At 36.9% G+C, this 18,097-nt stretch overlaps 1 protein-coding gene across 3 annotated transcripts in view; it reads left to right on the top strand.

Annotated features, from left to right (window-relative positions):
• The first annotated feature begins 1,027 nt into the window (after positions 1-1,027).
• The window catches only part of rnf11b (ring finger protein 11b), a 19,953-nt gene continuing 2,883 nt past the window's right edge, over positions 1,028-18,097 (top strand). The window contains exons 1-2 of one of the 3 annotated variants that reach the window (XM_081348729.1): positions 1,028-1,225; positions 1,322-1,596. In XM_081348729.1, coding sequence (XP_081204855.1) covers positions 1,474-1,596 — 123 coding nt within the window. In that variant the 5' untranslated portion in view covers positions 1,028-1,225; positions 1,322-1,473. The remainder of the gene's footprint in view (positions 1,226-1,321; positions 1,597-18,097) is intronic. The other 2 variants (XM_081348730.1, XM_081348731.1) reach the window with 2 other exon arrangements.

Here is an 18,097-nt window from a genome sequence, read left to right as displayed (position 1 = left end):
GAGTTATGTAATCAGATTACTTTTTTATCAAGTAACTAGTAAAGTAACACGTAAAGTAACACATTACTTTTAAATTTTAAACAAAATATATTTTTTAAATAAGTAACACAAGTTACTTCATTTTCCCATGTATTGACTAACACCTCACCTGTCCCAATGTTGAGAGAAATCGGGAGTGCAGAGGCGTTGTGTGCTCTGTATAAATATGATGGTTATTTTAGTTCTAGACTAAATGTGAGCATGCATACTTATCTTGATTGCACAAAAACAGATTCAGTATTCCTTGAAATAAGTAAAAACTGTGAATTGCAAACTCAGAATATTACATAAACCTTCAATAATTAAATGATAAATATGTATATACGTTATGCATTGAATCTTACTTTATTAACCAATGTCTTTGCTGCTGACCTTTGATGAACCAATTCAACCATAGTAGTCAAAAATTGCTTAAGATAAAAGTCACGTTTAAAAAAAAAAAAAAAAAATCCTGAAGAGGCTGCTTCCCAAATCGCATAACTCTCAAGTAGGTACTATTTTTGAATATGCAATAAATTCGCGACTGCTAAAAAAATATGTTCTGTATTGTATGTGTGGAGTATGTATGAATGTAATTCGGACTTGCTACAGTCACCATGTTGTCATTATCATGTAACCTTCCAGCGTTGTAACGCATTGCTTTTAAAAGTAACTTTCCCCAACAGTGGTCACTATTTGTTTCAACCTTTTACCTCCAATGCAAGTGAATTGTGAAGGGACTGTCTAATATTCTGTCTAATATCTTCTTTTTCTTTTTTTTGTTCCACGAAAAAAATAAAGGCATGTATTTTCACAACAATATGAGGTTAAGTAATAATGACAGCATTTTTGATTTCGAGTGAAATATGCCTTTAAAGCGGCCTAATGCGGTTAAGTTTACAGCCTTTAAACCCCCTTGTTGTTGGTGTTCTAAGTCGGCAATATGATTGGGTGACGAATAACCACTAATAACTTCCTTACTAAAGAAGAAACCCGCTGATTGGTCCATACAGCACGGAGGCGGGACTTAAAGTGACTGCCTGAAAGGCAACATTGCCTGAGTCGCCATTGAGAGCGAGCGCATATTTGATATTGTAGAAATTACCCGTTGTAGGCTAACCAGTGTTTACGGTTGAGACGAGGAGAAAAGGACAACACTACATAACACGGTTTTAGGGCAAATATACGTATTTGACAGGGTTAAACTGTGTGTGTGTTTATAAAAGCATCGTTTCATATCCGTGTATAACACTTTTTTCCAGGGTTCTTTGTGTGTCGACAATGGTTTGTTTTTCTCCGTCAGGATCTCGAATGGTGATCGGATCATTTTAAATGAATGATAGACGTTTAGTCATTCTGTTTAAAAGGACAGAAGTCCGGTTGGAGTGATTAAGGGCGGACAGGAAGAGATAGGCAGGATTTCAACATTTAGATAACAAGGAGTTTGGAAAGGAGATGGGGAATTGTCTGAAATCTCCCACTTCGGATGATATCTCCTTGCTCCACGAATCCCAGTCAGACAGGGCCAGTTTCGGTGACGCCAACGATCCGGATCAGGAACCGCCACCTCCATATCAGGTAAGCTTATGAAAAGCCTTTAGAATAAACAAAGAAACTTTCCTTTCGGCTAGCACATTTCTCATGCACGCTCATGCTTTTTAATATAAACATTCACACTGCTATATTGATAATGTGAAATATCAAATGCACTCTAGTGTAATGTGATGTATAGGTTGTCTGTGTAACACCAGGCTGCAGCAGGAGCTTCATCTGTGTAATTTCGCTCTAGACAGTGTGCAATACTAAATCCTCTTTGTTCGACATAAACTTGGCCTACAATTCACGTCCGACCGTCCAAACAGATGGACAGCCTGTCATTTCATCTTTACTGCTGCCTCCGTGGCGCGTTGATTCACCAGCGCCAGCTTTATTGCGACAAAGTAACAATTCTAATTGTGACGCGCTTTGTTTGCATTTGTGACGTCATTGCGATGTTGTTCTCCCGGGTAGTGTTCCTCAACCCGTTTGTGTCCTTTTTTTAGTGCCCCACACAAAAAAAATAATAAAACAAATTCATCTATTAGCATTTTTATATGTATTTTAATTGAAGTCTTGCCACATACCCTTGTTGTACACATACCCCTGGTTTGGGATATCTGTACTAGGGCAACCTAGCTGGTGTCTCTGCAAACCTCCATAGGGGCCACAAGATGGCTTAAAATATTTCAAATAAGACAATGAGTCAGCCTTCCAACATTGTTCTGCATGGAGTCAAAAGGGTTGGGAACCATTGCTTTTGGGGATTTTCCACACTGATATCAGTTTGAGTTCAAGTCATGAGATCATGCTGTTTAAAATGATGTCATGTTTCATATTACTTTGTTTAAATGGAACGCATTCATCACGTGTCAACACGTTTTAACTTCTATGGGAACTGGGTTTGGCTGGATGGCTTTGTGTTGGGCCATATTGAAACGAATAATCGTGTAAACAAACATTTTATGTACTGTCGCTGTGTTTTTTAAGAAGCAACATGGTTTATAATGTTTGTGCATTAAGCTGAGAGGATGTCTGAGCTCGGTTGTATTTTAGTCATGTTTGCTGCTGTGGCTGTTACATCCTCTTTGTTGTGTATTGATCTTATCTGCTTTAAAAAAAGATACCAACAAACTGTGCTTCCCCATTAGCAAATCGCCATCGACCCATTAGGTTCCAAATGATAATCAGATATGCATCTCAAACGATCATGCAGTAATTTCCTCAACTACTGTGATGTAACTGTTATAAATCATCTTATGCAAAACCTTCCTCCAGAAGTTTAGAACTTCCTCTCCAATCTTGGTTTCAATTTTGGCTGGATTATCTAGATGATGATTGGCACAGAGTGGAAGCAACTAGCCAATGAAAGCAGAGGGTGGGACGTTCCTTGCGCTTTTCAGCTGTACTAACAGCGTTCTGCACATAGTCCACATAGTTGTCTAGAAACAGCCTGAATGTGCTGTTGGGCCAGGAAATTGATTCAAAGGAGAACCACAGTTTATAAAGTAGCTTATACATACAGGTTTATAAAACATTTCTAGGTAGTGTTGCATCTATAATGATTGCAGAAGAGTTATCACACTTGTTTTGTGTCATTTGCATCTTATCTTACACCCTTAAAATTAACGTCCTTTATTGGCACCTATTAGCCTGGTTAAAACCAGACCATTCTCAGTAGTAACTGAGATATGGTCTGGCAAAGCTCCTTTAATAACTCTTTTCCAAAGGGGCGTCACCAACGGACGTCGCTCAAATGCCTCTGGGCACAATTGGATAGACCTAAAACTCCTAAAACCAATCAGAGATCGTCATGTGTAAAGCCATATGCTGCGTCCCAATTCGCCTATGTTACACTATTTTTTTACAGTCTATGGTTGCACTACGCCATATGTACTCTTTTTGTGAAGAAAATGTATGCCATATGTACTCTTTTTGTGAAGAAAATGTATTTACTTTTGAATGTGTAGCAAAAAAGTAGGCAACTTTGGGACAGACTACTCCGTCATCTTTATTGGACGGATCTGTCGCGTGCATCCCGTCATGTAAACTGCCCTGTCAATCATCTTGTCACAGTTAAAATCCTCTATTAAATCTAATTTAATTTCCTACCGTTTTCGGAGAGAAATGTAGTAACACGTTCATCTGCCAGTGGGTCTTTCATGGAGACTGTTCTCATGTGTTTGCAATTTGAATATAATAATGCATTTAAAAGTTGGTGTGCTTCACCAACGGATGTCGGAGTGGACGTCGCTTAAATGCCTCTGGATAGGCTAGACCTAGCACCAATCAGAGCGATCGTCATGTGTAAAGCCCGTCATGTGCAACGTTTCTGATTGGTGCCTTGATTTCTCGGCGTGGGGAAATGGACTTGAATGAGCTCTTTGCCAGACTTACTTGCAGAGCAAATCTAAATTTGCCGGAAGTTGTCTGGGTTTTCCCAGGCTAGGCACCTATGGTTTCATGAAGAACCTTTAACACATCCATAAAACCTTTCCACTGCACAAAAGTGAAAAATGTTCTTCAGATTATCAAAATGTCCACACTAAGAAAAAAATGGTTCTTTTAAAACCCCAAAATGTTTTTTCAATGGCATAACTGTCAAACCCCTTTTTGACACTTTTATTTTTTTAAGAGTGTAGACATCTAATCTTAATCTTTTCCAGTGGCTGCTGCTTTATTTTCTACGATAATTCTTTATTTGCACTCCATACAATGAGTTCATATGTTATATGGGTAGAAACAGCATCCATTCTCTCACATCATCATCTCCAGGGTTGAAATGCAAACATGAAAGGGTAAATGTGTTACTGGGCTGCTGTGTCTTTCAAGAAGACGCACCTTTCTGCTGAACACCAGCAAAAACCATGCTCGGCTTTCTGTTTTGTGAAGTTATCGAGTCTCTTGGGTGCAAGATCAGACAAGGGTGTGAAATAAAGAGCAAAAGAAGACAGCGCTGTGCTGAATTCACCCAGCGTTTGTTAACGCCACTGCTGCTCTGTGCAATATTCCGATGGCACGCTTTGGCCTATTGTCGGAATGCTGGACAGACAGGAGGTCTGTTTGCACGGCCCCCTTGAGAACCCAAATCATTCCCAATCTCAGCACATTTTTGCGTCGCCTGCCAAGAATGCTTGACGTTTTTTCCCCCCAGAGTCTCAGGCAGGGAGCTAGAATGGGCTGCCTATGCTCTCAAGTATGTACAGAATCTGTTCTGCTTATTTTTATAAAGTTATAAAGGGTTCTTTAGTGTGCAGTAGTAAATAGTTGTAAAAGCCGTTTTAATGGCCTCATTCATAAGCCTTCAAAAACTTGCAAGAACACTTTGATGTTACTACTTTCAGAACACAAACACAACGAAGCCATCCAAGTCGTGATCTGCTACATAGATAGTTCCCCCCAAAATTAAAATTTTGTCATAATTTATTCACCCTCGTGTCATTCCAAACCTGTATGACTTTCTTTCTTCAGATATTATATTTTAGCTTGTTTTGTCCATAGGCTTTAGGGTCTGAAATAACATTGGACCCCATTAACTTTCATTGTATGGACAAAAAACACTGAGACATTTCAAAATAACTGGTCTGGCAGGGAACTACACTAACCTTTTCCACTGGTGGCACTTGCGCTACTAACTTTTTCAGTTACTGGCGCAAAACATGATTTGGTCGCACAAATTATTTAAAGTAAGCCGCTCTGGATAATAATGAACAATAATGAAACTATTACATACAGATGTGCTTTTTATTTTACTTGCCATCTTTTAAACCACATGCCTTCTTGTTTTCTTTAACATTGGTTGGGAATGGGATAGATTTTCTGCTAAATGGATTTCAACAAGCTATGGGCACAGATGGGCAGACTCCTGAACTCTTAAGTAGTGATGCACCGATGTGAAAATTGTGGTCGATACAGATAATAACCGATATTAATATTGCTGTTATGGCATAAAACAGTAAAAAAAAAAAAAAAATAACAGGAACATTGTGTACAATTAAGATAGGATACTTAATTTATTATTCCAATTAGGGTTGGGCGATATGGCAAAAATATCGTTTCACAATTTTATCACGATTATTTTTTATGTTGGTTTTACTATTTTGTGACTGAGCATTACAGCCAAACTAATGTCCATATTTTAAAAACAAAGCCTTAGGTAACAAAACATATATTAAAAAATGGCAGACAGGGGCAAAGATAAAAATATTTGTCATTATTTTCTTTGTTATTAAATATTAAGATCAAAGATACACATTACACATACACAACTTAATATACAAATTAAATAAACAGTGTTTTATGTTTTCAGCTTCAGTAAATGTATTTAACAGTAGCATTGAAGAAAGTAATTAAATTAACAAATATGAAAATAAAACAAAATAGACTTCACTGTATAAATTATACGTTGATACTTATTTTATTAACGTTAAATAGTTCTCCTAAAAATTCAAATTGTCATAATTTACTCTCTCAAGATGTTTTAAACTCGAATAAGTTTCTTTCTTCTGTTGAAAATAAAAGATATTCGGAAGAATATGGGTAACCAAACAGTTGATGTACTCCTGTGACTTTTCTCCTATGGAAGTCAATGGGGACCAGCTACTGGATAGCCACATTCTTCAAAATATTAATATTAGAAAAATATTAGAAGGAAATTAATACAGGTTTGGAACAACATTAGAGTGCGTTAATGATGAGATATTTTTTTATTTTTGGGTGAACTATCCCTTTAAGGACAAGCGGCAGCGTGTTTACTATTGCTACTGTCTCTTTAAGAGTTGCGCGCAAAGCGTCTAGTATACACGCATTTGACAAGCAGATTTACTCATTTTTCTCAAGTTTTCTTTCACTTTAGACATAACCGACTTTGTTTATGTAAACATTGTGTGTATTTAACAGTATAAGCACAATACGACTCGAAAGATAACTTAGTCCAGTAGCTATCCAGGCGCTGGTAGACAGGCTTTTAGTGCATGTGAGCTTCACATGTACGCGCTGAGGAACGCACACGTTAGAACACGTTAAAATATAAAACGTTAAATACTAAATGTAAACTATAGCCCGTCAATTTTCATTTTACAATTATCTTCTCTATCTGTGTGCGCAGGGGCGCTGCTAAGGATTTTGGGCCCCATGAAAAGAATCTTGACAGGGCCCCCAACACAGCTGAGACTTTTTTCATATTAATTTACATAAAATCATATTTATATTTGTATGTATGTGAGGCAAAGCCGTGCACCCGCTGCACCCTGCTCTATCGAAACGTGCTAACTTGTCGAAAAATGCTACCTTAGAGACCTGGGGCCTCATGTACAAAGCGTGCGTATGCACAGAAAAGTGCCGTAGGCTACGATCATTGTCACGGGCGGTCCACTAACAATTTAGGCCAACTTACAAACCCACCTTTATTTGTGAAATATTAGGTAACATACTGTCGACCCTTTGCCTCTTTCCAGGGTTTCCCCAGGTTTGATCACCCCAAATTTAAGACTTTTTTAAGACCTTTTTAAGACCACTTTAATGAAAATTAAGACCTACATCGCACCCATTATGCAGTCGTAAAACACCAGATCAAATCCCAATAATGACTATTACTAACAAATGTTTTAATTAAAAATAAATTTATTATACAAAAACTCATTCAACAACACACTGCAAAGTGATGTTTTTGGTAAATATCAAACATTCATAACAATAAACAGATAAACTAACTTTTCAAATCATCTTAGTAAAATTTCTCAGCATTCAAATTGCTTCAACCATTGCTTCAGAGGGGTAGACAGATAGGTAAGAGAGATATAGATAGTAGGGGTGTAACGGTTCACAAAATTCACGGTTCGGTTCAGTACGATACACTTGTGTCACGCTTTGGTACGTTTTCGATACAGCAAAAAGAAATAAATGCCAGAGAATTTTATTATTATTATTATTATTTTATTTATTAAAACTAACACACTTTGACCAATGATGGAGCTATAATAGACTCTTCTTAGGAGCATAAACAAAACAGCTCCTTGGAAAAAATGAAATGTAACCTAATATTGTAGTAGTTATAAACAAAGGTCTATTTTTAGTTCAGATTAACATTTGAGGGCAGCAATTGTATTCATAATGTCAAAATAAAACCGACGTAATGTTACTTGAAGCCATTAGCCTACTATTCCTGCCAAACTTCCATGGTTGCAGTTAGTGTTACTACAGTAAATCCATGGTGAATGTTGCAGATCTGTGGACTCTGGATAGTTCATTCATGGCACAATGTTTCTTCCAGGTTTCCACGTCAGCGCTGTTTGATCCGTTAATAACGGAGAAATGTGAATGTTTCTCACTAGATCTCACAGCGATGTTATTACTTCTGTGGCGAATTCAAATGATTTATTTACTGGATCCATGCGCGTAATTTGCACGGGGGTTACGGGGGTTATGACCCCCCCAAAAATCTGATCCAGCTAATATAACCCCCCCCCCCCCCCATATTAAAATAAATATGAAATATTCCGAATGAATACTTTTGTTCGTTTTCTTTATTTCATTTGCCAGCAAGAAAGATAGTATCATATTTTAAATAATCTGTAATGTACTTCCCGCCCACCGCACCGCCGACTACTTGGTATTACCCAACCCGCTTTCTCTACCAAGTTTGTTCACTATATTGCGCAGTCGCTGGGATGAATGGTTGGAGAAAGCTGACGGTGCATGCTAACGGATGGAAAGATGAAAAAGGACACTGAAAGGCAGCCAGACAACGATTTTTCATTGTTGGTCGACACCATTTTTTACAGTCTATGGTCGACACCAGCCAAAAAGAGGAAAAATCCTGACCAAACGGAGGTGCGTTTCTCAAAGTGTGAGGCGCGGGCGCGTGCGCGGCCCACTGCTGGGGGGGAATAGAGACATGACAAATGGGGCGCGACAAACAGGTTTTGTGCCCATCTTTTTAATTCCTTTATTTATTGACCATACACTCAAAACAAAACAAAGACACATTTAAATGTAAGCCTTGCTGAACCTTTTTACACGTAAGTTTAAAAGTAGTAGCTAGGCTATCACTTTATGGTTCCCATGGAGACGCGTCATTCATTGCTTGTCCACACCGCAGCCACAATAGCGCTGAATGAATGACTGATGATCTGCTTTTATTTCTTTTTATTCAAAATTTCACAAATTTGTTAGCTATAGCAGGATATATCTGATATTCCGATTGTCAAATATGTGCAAGTGGATGTGTTTTGTTGTTTAAACACCTTTATAACGATCGCGTTAGTTGTATGCGCAACGTATTTTAGGTAAGTTATCTTAAAATACCTAAAAACAAAAATACGTAAATTATTAGGAATTTACCACCTCCGGCTCAATTTGAGATTATTATCATTATTTTTATTTTTTTATAATTTTTTTGTTCTTTTTGCAGTTTGCAAAGTGACAAAATGAATCAAAGCACAACTAGTCCACACTTTCCCAGTTTCTGAATTTGATGTTATCAGAGGCTAAATGCAAACACAATTTTTTTTTATCTACTTTTGAGTCTTATTTCATGCAAAGTGATAATATAATTGCACTTTCATTTTCTCTCTTTGAAAGTTTTTAATGCTGTTATTTGATGTTAAGTTTTTAAAATGTGATGTTAATAAAATACATTTTAACAGATAAACTTAAAGATTTTGTTAGTGGATGGTGAGTTTTGGTGATGCCCACCAATATGTGAAATCTGTTCAGAATAAAGGTGCAAGCTGCACTCCAGTGTGCCACCCTATATTGTAATATTGAGAGTTGAATTGTGCATAATACATTTGCTGCATGTAGGTGCCAATACAGTGATGCAATTGATTAATCTTTAAGTTTTTTTTTTTTTTTAGTTTTTTTTTTATAAGATATTGAACACACAAAAAATCAATTAATTGGAAGCTGCCACTGCTGGCTAGTGCTTAAACACTGTGTCATTATGGCATAAATAGTCAAGTGAACAACTGCATTTACGTTAAGTAGCCTAAATCAGTAAAAGTATCACAATGTATTTCTAAAACAGGAACGGCAAATTACCTTTTACACAAGAAAATTATTCAATAAATAAATTAATAAATATGCAGCGAGTTTAACCCCCCCAATGGTAGACCCAAAGTTACGCCCTTGACTGGATCTCTTATTACCGCTGTGTAACAGTGTCGCTTGATCAAGATCGCTCGCGCTGCACTGGTCCAAACTGATAAGCGGTCCTTCAACCACACAATAACGAGTAGCCCAGTTTCGTTCCGCTTACATTACGTTTGCACATTTGATGTTGGACAATGTTGTGGTCGCGCCGGCGTCTCTTACATTATGAGCGCGCTTGCCACGCGCAACGCAAATAGTACAACGAACCGTTCGGTTCTATGATACTTCATCACACCGGCGCTATAAGTGAAGTCAAGCTGTTTGTGTTGCCTGGATACAATTTGGGCGGACTGAACCATTTTATGATAATCGAGAGGGGGAGAGGGGCACATGGACGTTTGTGTTTCCTAAACAAATACATTTTTTTGACACCAGGAAACAGCAAATAGAATAATTTAAAGTTAATAATTTTTACTATCAATTTTTTTTTTTAGCACCACAATTTTATTGGGGGCTTCTCTGGGCCCCCTTTTAGTCGTGGGCCCCGAGAATCGTCATCGTTTAATTACCCCCCCTTTACAGCGCCCCAGTGTGTGCGCGCGTCCGTGTTTGTGAGAGAGAGAGAGAGAGAGAGCCGCTCGCGCAGCACCATAGACGTGCAGCACTGATACAGGCTACGTTTTAATCTAAGTAACTTAACAGTCGTGGGGCTGAAGTTTTGAATGCGCAGAGCACGTTATAAAACGTAGGCCTATTCTTAAAATACACATTTCTGTTTTAATAAATGCTCATAGTAAATCATAGCATATTGCCTAAAACAGGTACAAAAATAATCAGTGATACATTTGCGACCCATTCAAAATTAGGGTCGCAATGGCATTTCAAAAGGTCGCATATGCGACCATTTTGGTCGCAGTGTAGTTCCCTGTCTGGTCCACAGAAGAATGTAAGTCATAAAGGTTTGTAATGGCATGAGGGTGAATAAATGCAGAACTTTCATTTTATGGGGAACTTTAAGGTTTCTCTTATAATATGCCACATTAACTGTGTGCAGAAATGGAGAACTATGTGTTAGAAGTCAGAAAATGAAGCGGCAATGTTAAAATAGATTTTTAAGCTGTTCTAACAGTTCTGATTTGCACTCTAAATCTTATGTTTTTCACAACTTGTTAGATTAGCTTTTCAATTTGAATGAAAAGTTGAATTGGGAAAAAGTTAAATACATTTTACAGTATCATACTTTATTTAATGCATGGGAAAAATAAAATGCCTTATTTTTAAGACGGTCTTAGAATTTTGGACCCCATTGTATGTGAAAGAATGTACAGTACCATTAAAAATTTGAGTCGGTAAGATTTTTTTTAATGCTTTTTGGAAGAAGTTTCTTATGCTCACCAGGTCGGCTTTCATTTGATAAAATAATGGTAATTTGAAATATTACAATTGAAATTCCTGTTTTCTATCTTAATATATTTTTTAATTAATTTATTCCTGTGAGGGCTTACCTGTGTCACATGATCCTTCAAATAATAAACATTTCTTATTATTATCAGTGTTGAAAACGGCTGTGCTGCTTTTTTTTCTTTTTTTTTACAGGAAATTCAAAAGAACAGCATTTGTTTGAAATATAATTATTTGTAACATTATAAATTGTCTTTACTCTCACTTTTGATTTCAATTGCTCTTGAACGGTTAAGTATATTTATTTAGTTTTTCCGTTAAACATTTCCATTTAGGTTTTCTTTAGCGGTTGATATCTTATCAAAGCTCTCGTGGTTCCTGGCTTTCTTTAGCTGCTATGTTAAGAAGCATTAGCACAATTGTGTAAGGAGCTCAGTAGAGTTAGCCTAGTTTCACACCCTGTGTCTCAGACAGAGACTAAACAGATGAGAACGGCTCTATTTCAGAATAATAGCCGGATCCACTCTGGTCTGTGTGACTGAACAGTAAAGATAACCTGTTAGTGTTTTGGTGCTGTAGGGTGCATCCGATTGAAACGGGAAGTGATCCTGAAGGAGTGATGAAGAGACGTGTATATGAGGTCTTCCTGGTAGTTTGGAAAGCAGCTGACAGCATTTGCTGACTCATGCGTGTGGGGCTGGACGTGGTGAGATAAGCACGTCTGTGAGAGAGAAAGACTGTGCAGGAGCCAACAGTAGAAATAATGGAGGTTTCCTTTAGCCTAAAAGGTGTTGTGGTTTCTACACTGCTCACTCATCAATTGATTCTCTGTTTATCGTGCTGTAGCTCGAGCTAACAGGCTGCTTTCTCTGCCCTCTGACATGGATCACGTCACCTAGTAGCCTGACAGCTCATCTTAAGTGGACATACTCAATCCTAAAGTCCTTACCCTCACTTTACCTGTCTCACTTTCTCTGACAAACACACTTCTTTTTTTTTTTAAGCTATGGACACTTTTGGCCTGGTAGTCTTTCAGATAATACTTCATAAACATTTCCACCACATCTAAAATGATGCATTGTGTTTAATAGCATGATGTGTAAATGATTTATGATGTTGTAAAATACATTTCAAACATTTTTGGAATAAATGGCAGACTATTTTGTCTAGCATTATATGCACCCTAAATACGATTAAATATTTTCACACTTTTTGCAAAATTACCGCTTGATTGACACATAATAAAAATATTCTGTTCATTAGTGGTATTTACATAGTTTTATATCGCACTCTCTGCACTGATACTTTTGTCTCCTGAGTAACTAATTACTATATCTTTTGAAAAAACGTGAGCGGAAAGTGAAATAATATTATAATAAAATTAAAATAATATAACACTTTTATATGATGGATTTTCATTTAGTACAGAGTTTCATACTGTGTTAGGGTCCTGGGTCACAATTTTTACAACCCATGTTTTCAGGAGTTGTTTGTCCACTGGAATTATTTTTTTTTTTTAAACGTTACTTTTTTGCCCATGCTTTCAATGCATCTTGGGTTGATACCAAAGTTCAGTATGAGATATTTAATAGGCTGTATTTCTGTCACTTACAACATGGCTCTCATTTGTGTGAACATTAGTTATGGCATCTTCTCGTAGGATGGATCAAATGTTTATGGGTTCAAACCTGCAACCTTTCAGTTATCAGCTCAGGTCTTTACCACTACACCAGCTACTCACGCCAATGATGCTAAAACAAATAAACCATAAACTCCCATAAAGCTTGTGTGAGAACAGACAATGACTGAACTAAAGCGGGACAGAAGGAGAGCTTTAGCATGGTTGATATACTAATTTCTTATAAAAGAAGTAGCCTATTTGACGAAAGGTGTTGATTTTCAATGTGGGGAAACCCATGCAGTGCGCACAATGAACCATTCATAGGAGATAAACGTCTGCAAAGTGTGAAGAAACGGGCCTGCAGCTTTTTAAGTGTCAGAGACCAAACATTTAACCATTTAGTGACCTGAATCTGTGTAACTTAACACACAGCACACTTTAAAGAAATGCAAAACATCCATTTCATGAGAATCTTGTGATTTACAAATAGAAAACAACACTTAACTTAGGATTCACCAGCATAAACAAGTAGTTATGTTTTCCCTGTAACCAAATTCCCCTCAGTCTGGCACTGCTGAAATTGTCTGAGTGCTTGTGTATCTAAATAGTGTGTGGTCTGAATGTAATTTTTGTGTCACACTGCTTAAAGGAGAACTCTGGTCAATTTTAACATTGAGCTCATTTTTTTGTAAATTTGGAGTGCTGTCAATACAGAGAACAACGACAAAAATCGGTGTTGCCTACACCGAGTTATCCTCTTTTTAAAATTTGCACCCTGTTGACTTCAATGGGGCAAGTTTTAAACCTGCTTTTAGCCTCTTAACATCCTTGATGTGTCATTACAAGTGCCCAGCCATGTGAGTGATTCCTTCAGAGTGATCACGGGTGAATCTGACTGCAGTAGATGTGAAAGATATTAATAAAAATGATGTTATTTCAGCCAGCGCACATACCTGTATTTACATCCTGTTTTCAGTCGAAGTCCACAGTAATCGATTGTCGAGTTCACACGCATAGGTTTAGTACGTACGATCATGTGCCCGAACTCGACAATCAATTACTATGGACTTCGACTGAAAACAGGATGTAAATACAGGTATGTGCACTGGCTGAATAAACATTTTTATTATCTTTCACATCTACTGCAGTCAGATTCACCCGTGATCACTCTGAAGGAATCACTCACATTAGCTGTGCACTTGTAATGACACATCAAGGATGTTAAGAGGCTAAAAGCAGGTTTAAAACTTGCCCCATTGAAGTCAACAGGGTGCAAATTTTAAAAAGAGGATAACTCGGTGTAGGCAACACCGATTTTTGTCGTTGTTCTCTGTATTGACAGCACTCCAAATTTACAAAAAAATGAGCTCAATGTTAAAATTGACTGGAGTTCTCCTTTAAGAAGCTATGTATGTGTGTGTATATACAGTATGTGTGTGTATGTATATGTGTACATACACATACATACAGTATGTGTGTGTATATACACATACACATACACATGTACACACACACAACTATATAAATATACACACATCTATATTAAGGAAACACACTTTTATTTTGTGTGTGTGTGTGTGTGTGTGTGTGTGTGTGTGTGTGTGTGTGTGTGTGTGTGTGTGTGTGTGTGTGTGTGTGTGTGTGTGTGTGTGTGTGTGTGTGTGTGTGTGTGTGTGTGTGTGTGTGTGTGTGTGTGTGTGTGTGTGTGTGTGTGTGTGTGTGTGTGTGTGTGTGTGTGTGTGTGTGTGTATAAAATATGTATTTGTGTATATACCTGTACATGTATGTGTGGTGAGTGTGTTCTTCCTGTTTGGTAATGGAGACCTTGATTTTGTGCTGAGCTGGTACAGACCATTTCTGCACCGCCGACTTGGTAGCACTCAAACAGCTGTTTGTTTAACCTTCCTGCGCTCAGACAAGCGTCCACCTCCTCAGCCCACTCACTGCTAAGAAAAGGACAAACGGTGTGTGTGAGACAGAAAAAGATAGAGTTGATTGCCCCGGAGTGCAAAGCAGGTGCTGAAAATGTCTGCTCCCATAACACATTTGGTGTTAACATGCAAAACAAGTTTGATTACAGCATGATTTAAAACTTGAATGCTGTACACAACAGTCCGCTTTGTGTGAAGTTGGACTATCCATCAATCGATTTATCCTTTGTTAGTTATGTAATGTATTTAAAGATATATGCCCCTTTACAGCTTCAGTATAGTAGCTACTTTATCTTGGTAGCTTGGGAAGCTAATGTTAAATGTAGTAGTGTTGGAGATGCTAAAGTTGCTGCTCCTCATAGTCTGTCTGGTTGAGTCATGCTAGCCTGTAGCCTTATTTTGGGCTGATCCAGTGATATTTATGCACAGGAATGTGAAGCACAGATGTCTTCACTTTCTATGTTTGTTGTGAAAGCACTGTATGAGCCATTGGTTTGATTTCTAAAGAAAAGTCAGCACTCTGTATCAGGAATAATGGTTGTTTTACTGGTTTACGGTTCTGTTTTATTATCTCTTGGGCATACAGTGCAGTGAAGGTTTGGGTTGTTTTGTCTAGTCCACTGAGTCCAGGGAGGGAGTGGTGCTTTTTAGGCTTTATTGGAACAGACTTGGAGAAAGAGAGCAGAAAATGGACCGCTGGATGTCTGTTCCAGTAATGAGGGAGGGCCGGATACTCCTCGACATGCTTTGTTTAGCAGCAAAGCCTACCAGACCAAACAGAATTCCCCGCTCGCCAGCTCTCGTTTTTTTTTTTTTTTTTTCACTCCCTTCATCTCTTTGTCTCTGTCTGTCTGTTTCTTTGAACCAATCAAATCATTATCTTGCACTCGCGGTGTTGGAGTGCCTGATTATTGTTCGTGTTCGCAAACGAGTAATTTAACAGCGACGTGTCTAGTTCTGTGCACTTGATAACTGAAATATGACGTGTCCATATTCATAACTGCCTACTAAAATACATCTTACCGGTAAATGTTTAAAGGTAGGGTAGACTTGTCCCTCACTGCTTATGATTCCCTTAATCTTATGCGTTTTTTCTTGTTAATGTTGTTTTATTGATATAATAACAAGGCTTGTTAGGCTGCATTTACACAGCAAAGCCTTTTCCACAAATCTGATGTTTTGTCATCATTTGATTTAATTCTCTAGTTCCCAAAATTGTTTGCAATAAACTGTTGAGACCATTTTTTCTCAATCTGGTTGAGTCGGTCTGAATCTTGTTTAAAATTTGTACTTCAACCCTTAAAGATGAACTGAATATCACATATATTATATATACATTGCTTTGTTTGTTTAAACATCCCTAACAGCAACATATTATATATTTTATACCATTTATGTAAGATTTCAAATAACATGTATTTTATACTGTGCAGTCACTGACTGACTTAGCAGCGACTATAGAGTTTCAGAGAAGACGACACTGTCGTTGTCAGAACGATCATGTTTCGGTTCTGCTTCCAGCTAAACACACACGCACCTTTATTTGCTGGATCACAGAATGTCGATCGCTTTGTTGATCGCTACATTATGAGTACGTGTATGTGTCTCACAAACATTCTTTCTTTCTTTAGCCGGTGTACAAAAAAGTTTGTATTTCAAGTTGGCAGTGTAACCTGTCTGATGTGTCCGTCATGTGATTGTAGGACTCGATATGGCCACTGTGTGACCTAATTGTCAAGAGAGCGCTGAACCTGATCTCACAGCTCACCTTTAATCCGATCTGAAGTCAGAATTGCACTACGCAATGGTTGCTTTTCCCAGCAGCACCTCCCAGTCCTCAGGCCTGGTTTCTACAGAATATGTCTCACTCCTGCTTATGGGCATTACTCCCCAGTGTGGAAACATGTCCTACTTTTGATTAATCACCATCGTGGTGCGTAATGCATGTGGGTTGGAGGTTTATAATGTAAGGAAGTAATAAATATCTGCCAAGTATTATTACCCGTAGAGCAATATCTACAGATTTGGCCGTGTGTGGCTGTTCTGAGCCAAAGCAGTACTGATGGTTTTTGTTGATCCCAAGACTGCAAGCTCACTGAGTGTGAAACCTCCAGTCCAATAACCATCAACACCACCATTCACAAATCAACACTCATTTACAAGGCTAATTTACTGTAGGGTTTTAAAGGGAGACGTGATCTGAACTCCAGGGTGAAATCGTTGACACCTGAAACAATATATTAATGTCCCCTCTTGGGTCTAGTGGTAATTTAAAGTTATGTTGCTGTAATGGAGATTAGGTAAATACAGTTGTGCTCACAAGTTCACACTTTTTTTTTTCATTAGTTTACATACCCTTTGTGTAATTTTTTTAAGATATTTAACAACATTTTAAAAAATAAGAGGGGAAATCTTTTTGGTATTTTTAAATTTTATTTTACATTTATATTGTGGATGTTATATTATAGTATGTACGCACGCATGCACACTCACTCACTCACTCACTCACTCACTTGTTTATGAGGACATTCATTGACACAATGCAATCTCTAGCCGCTTACCCTAACCTTACCCATCACAAGTAAGTGCCTAACCCGAACCCTTATCCTAAACCGACCCTTAACCTAATTATAACCTTATCCCTAAAACCAAGTCTTGACCCTCTAACAGTCCTTTAAAGGGGTCTCAGAAAGTGAGGACCGGCCAAAATGTCCTCACTAATGTCCTCATATATTAGGGCTGTCAAACGATTAATCGCATCCAAAATAAAAGTTTGTTTTTACATAATACATGTGTGTGTACGGTGTATAATTATTTTCTATATATAAATACATACACATGCATGTATATATTTAAGAAATATTTGCATGTATATACTGTGTATATATATATTTATATTATATATAATTTATATTATATATAAATATTTTATATATAAATAATTCATTTTCTTAAATATAGATGCATGTGTGTGTATTTATATATAGAAAATAATTATACACCGTACACAGACATAAATGATGTAAACACAAACTTTTATTTTGGATGCGATTAATCGCGATTAATCGTTTGACAGCCCTAATATATATATATATATATATATATATATATATATATATATATATATATATATATATATATATATATATATATATATATATATATATATATATATATATATATATATATATATATATATATTAAAAAATAAAAAAATAAAAAAAAAATAAAAATAAAAATAAATATAAATATAAATATAAATAAAAAAAAAAATAAAAAAATAAATATAATATAAATATAAATATAAATATAAAAATAAAAATAAAAATAAAAATAAAAATAAATATAAATATATTCATCAGGGCGGTGCTAAAAGATTGCAATTTTTTTAGTAAAAAGAAAAAGGGTATAGTAAAGAGTATTTAAACTTATGGAGTGTGTCACACTAAAATTAGGACTGTTATACAGAATATCCTATATAATAATCAAAGTTTTGCTC

The sequence above is a fragment of the Scardinius erythrophthalmus genome (genome assembly GCF_964197995.2).
Source record: "Scardinius erythrophthalmus genome assembly, chromosome: 20".
Lineage (NCBI taxonomy): Eukaryota > Metazoa > Chordata > Actinopteri > Cypriniformes > Leuciscidae > Scardinius > Scardinius erythrophthalmus.
Note: the sequence above shows the minus strand (reverse complement) of the source record. Positions and strands in the feature narration are given on the sequence as shown.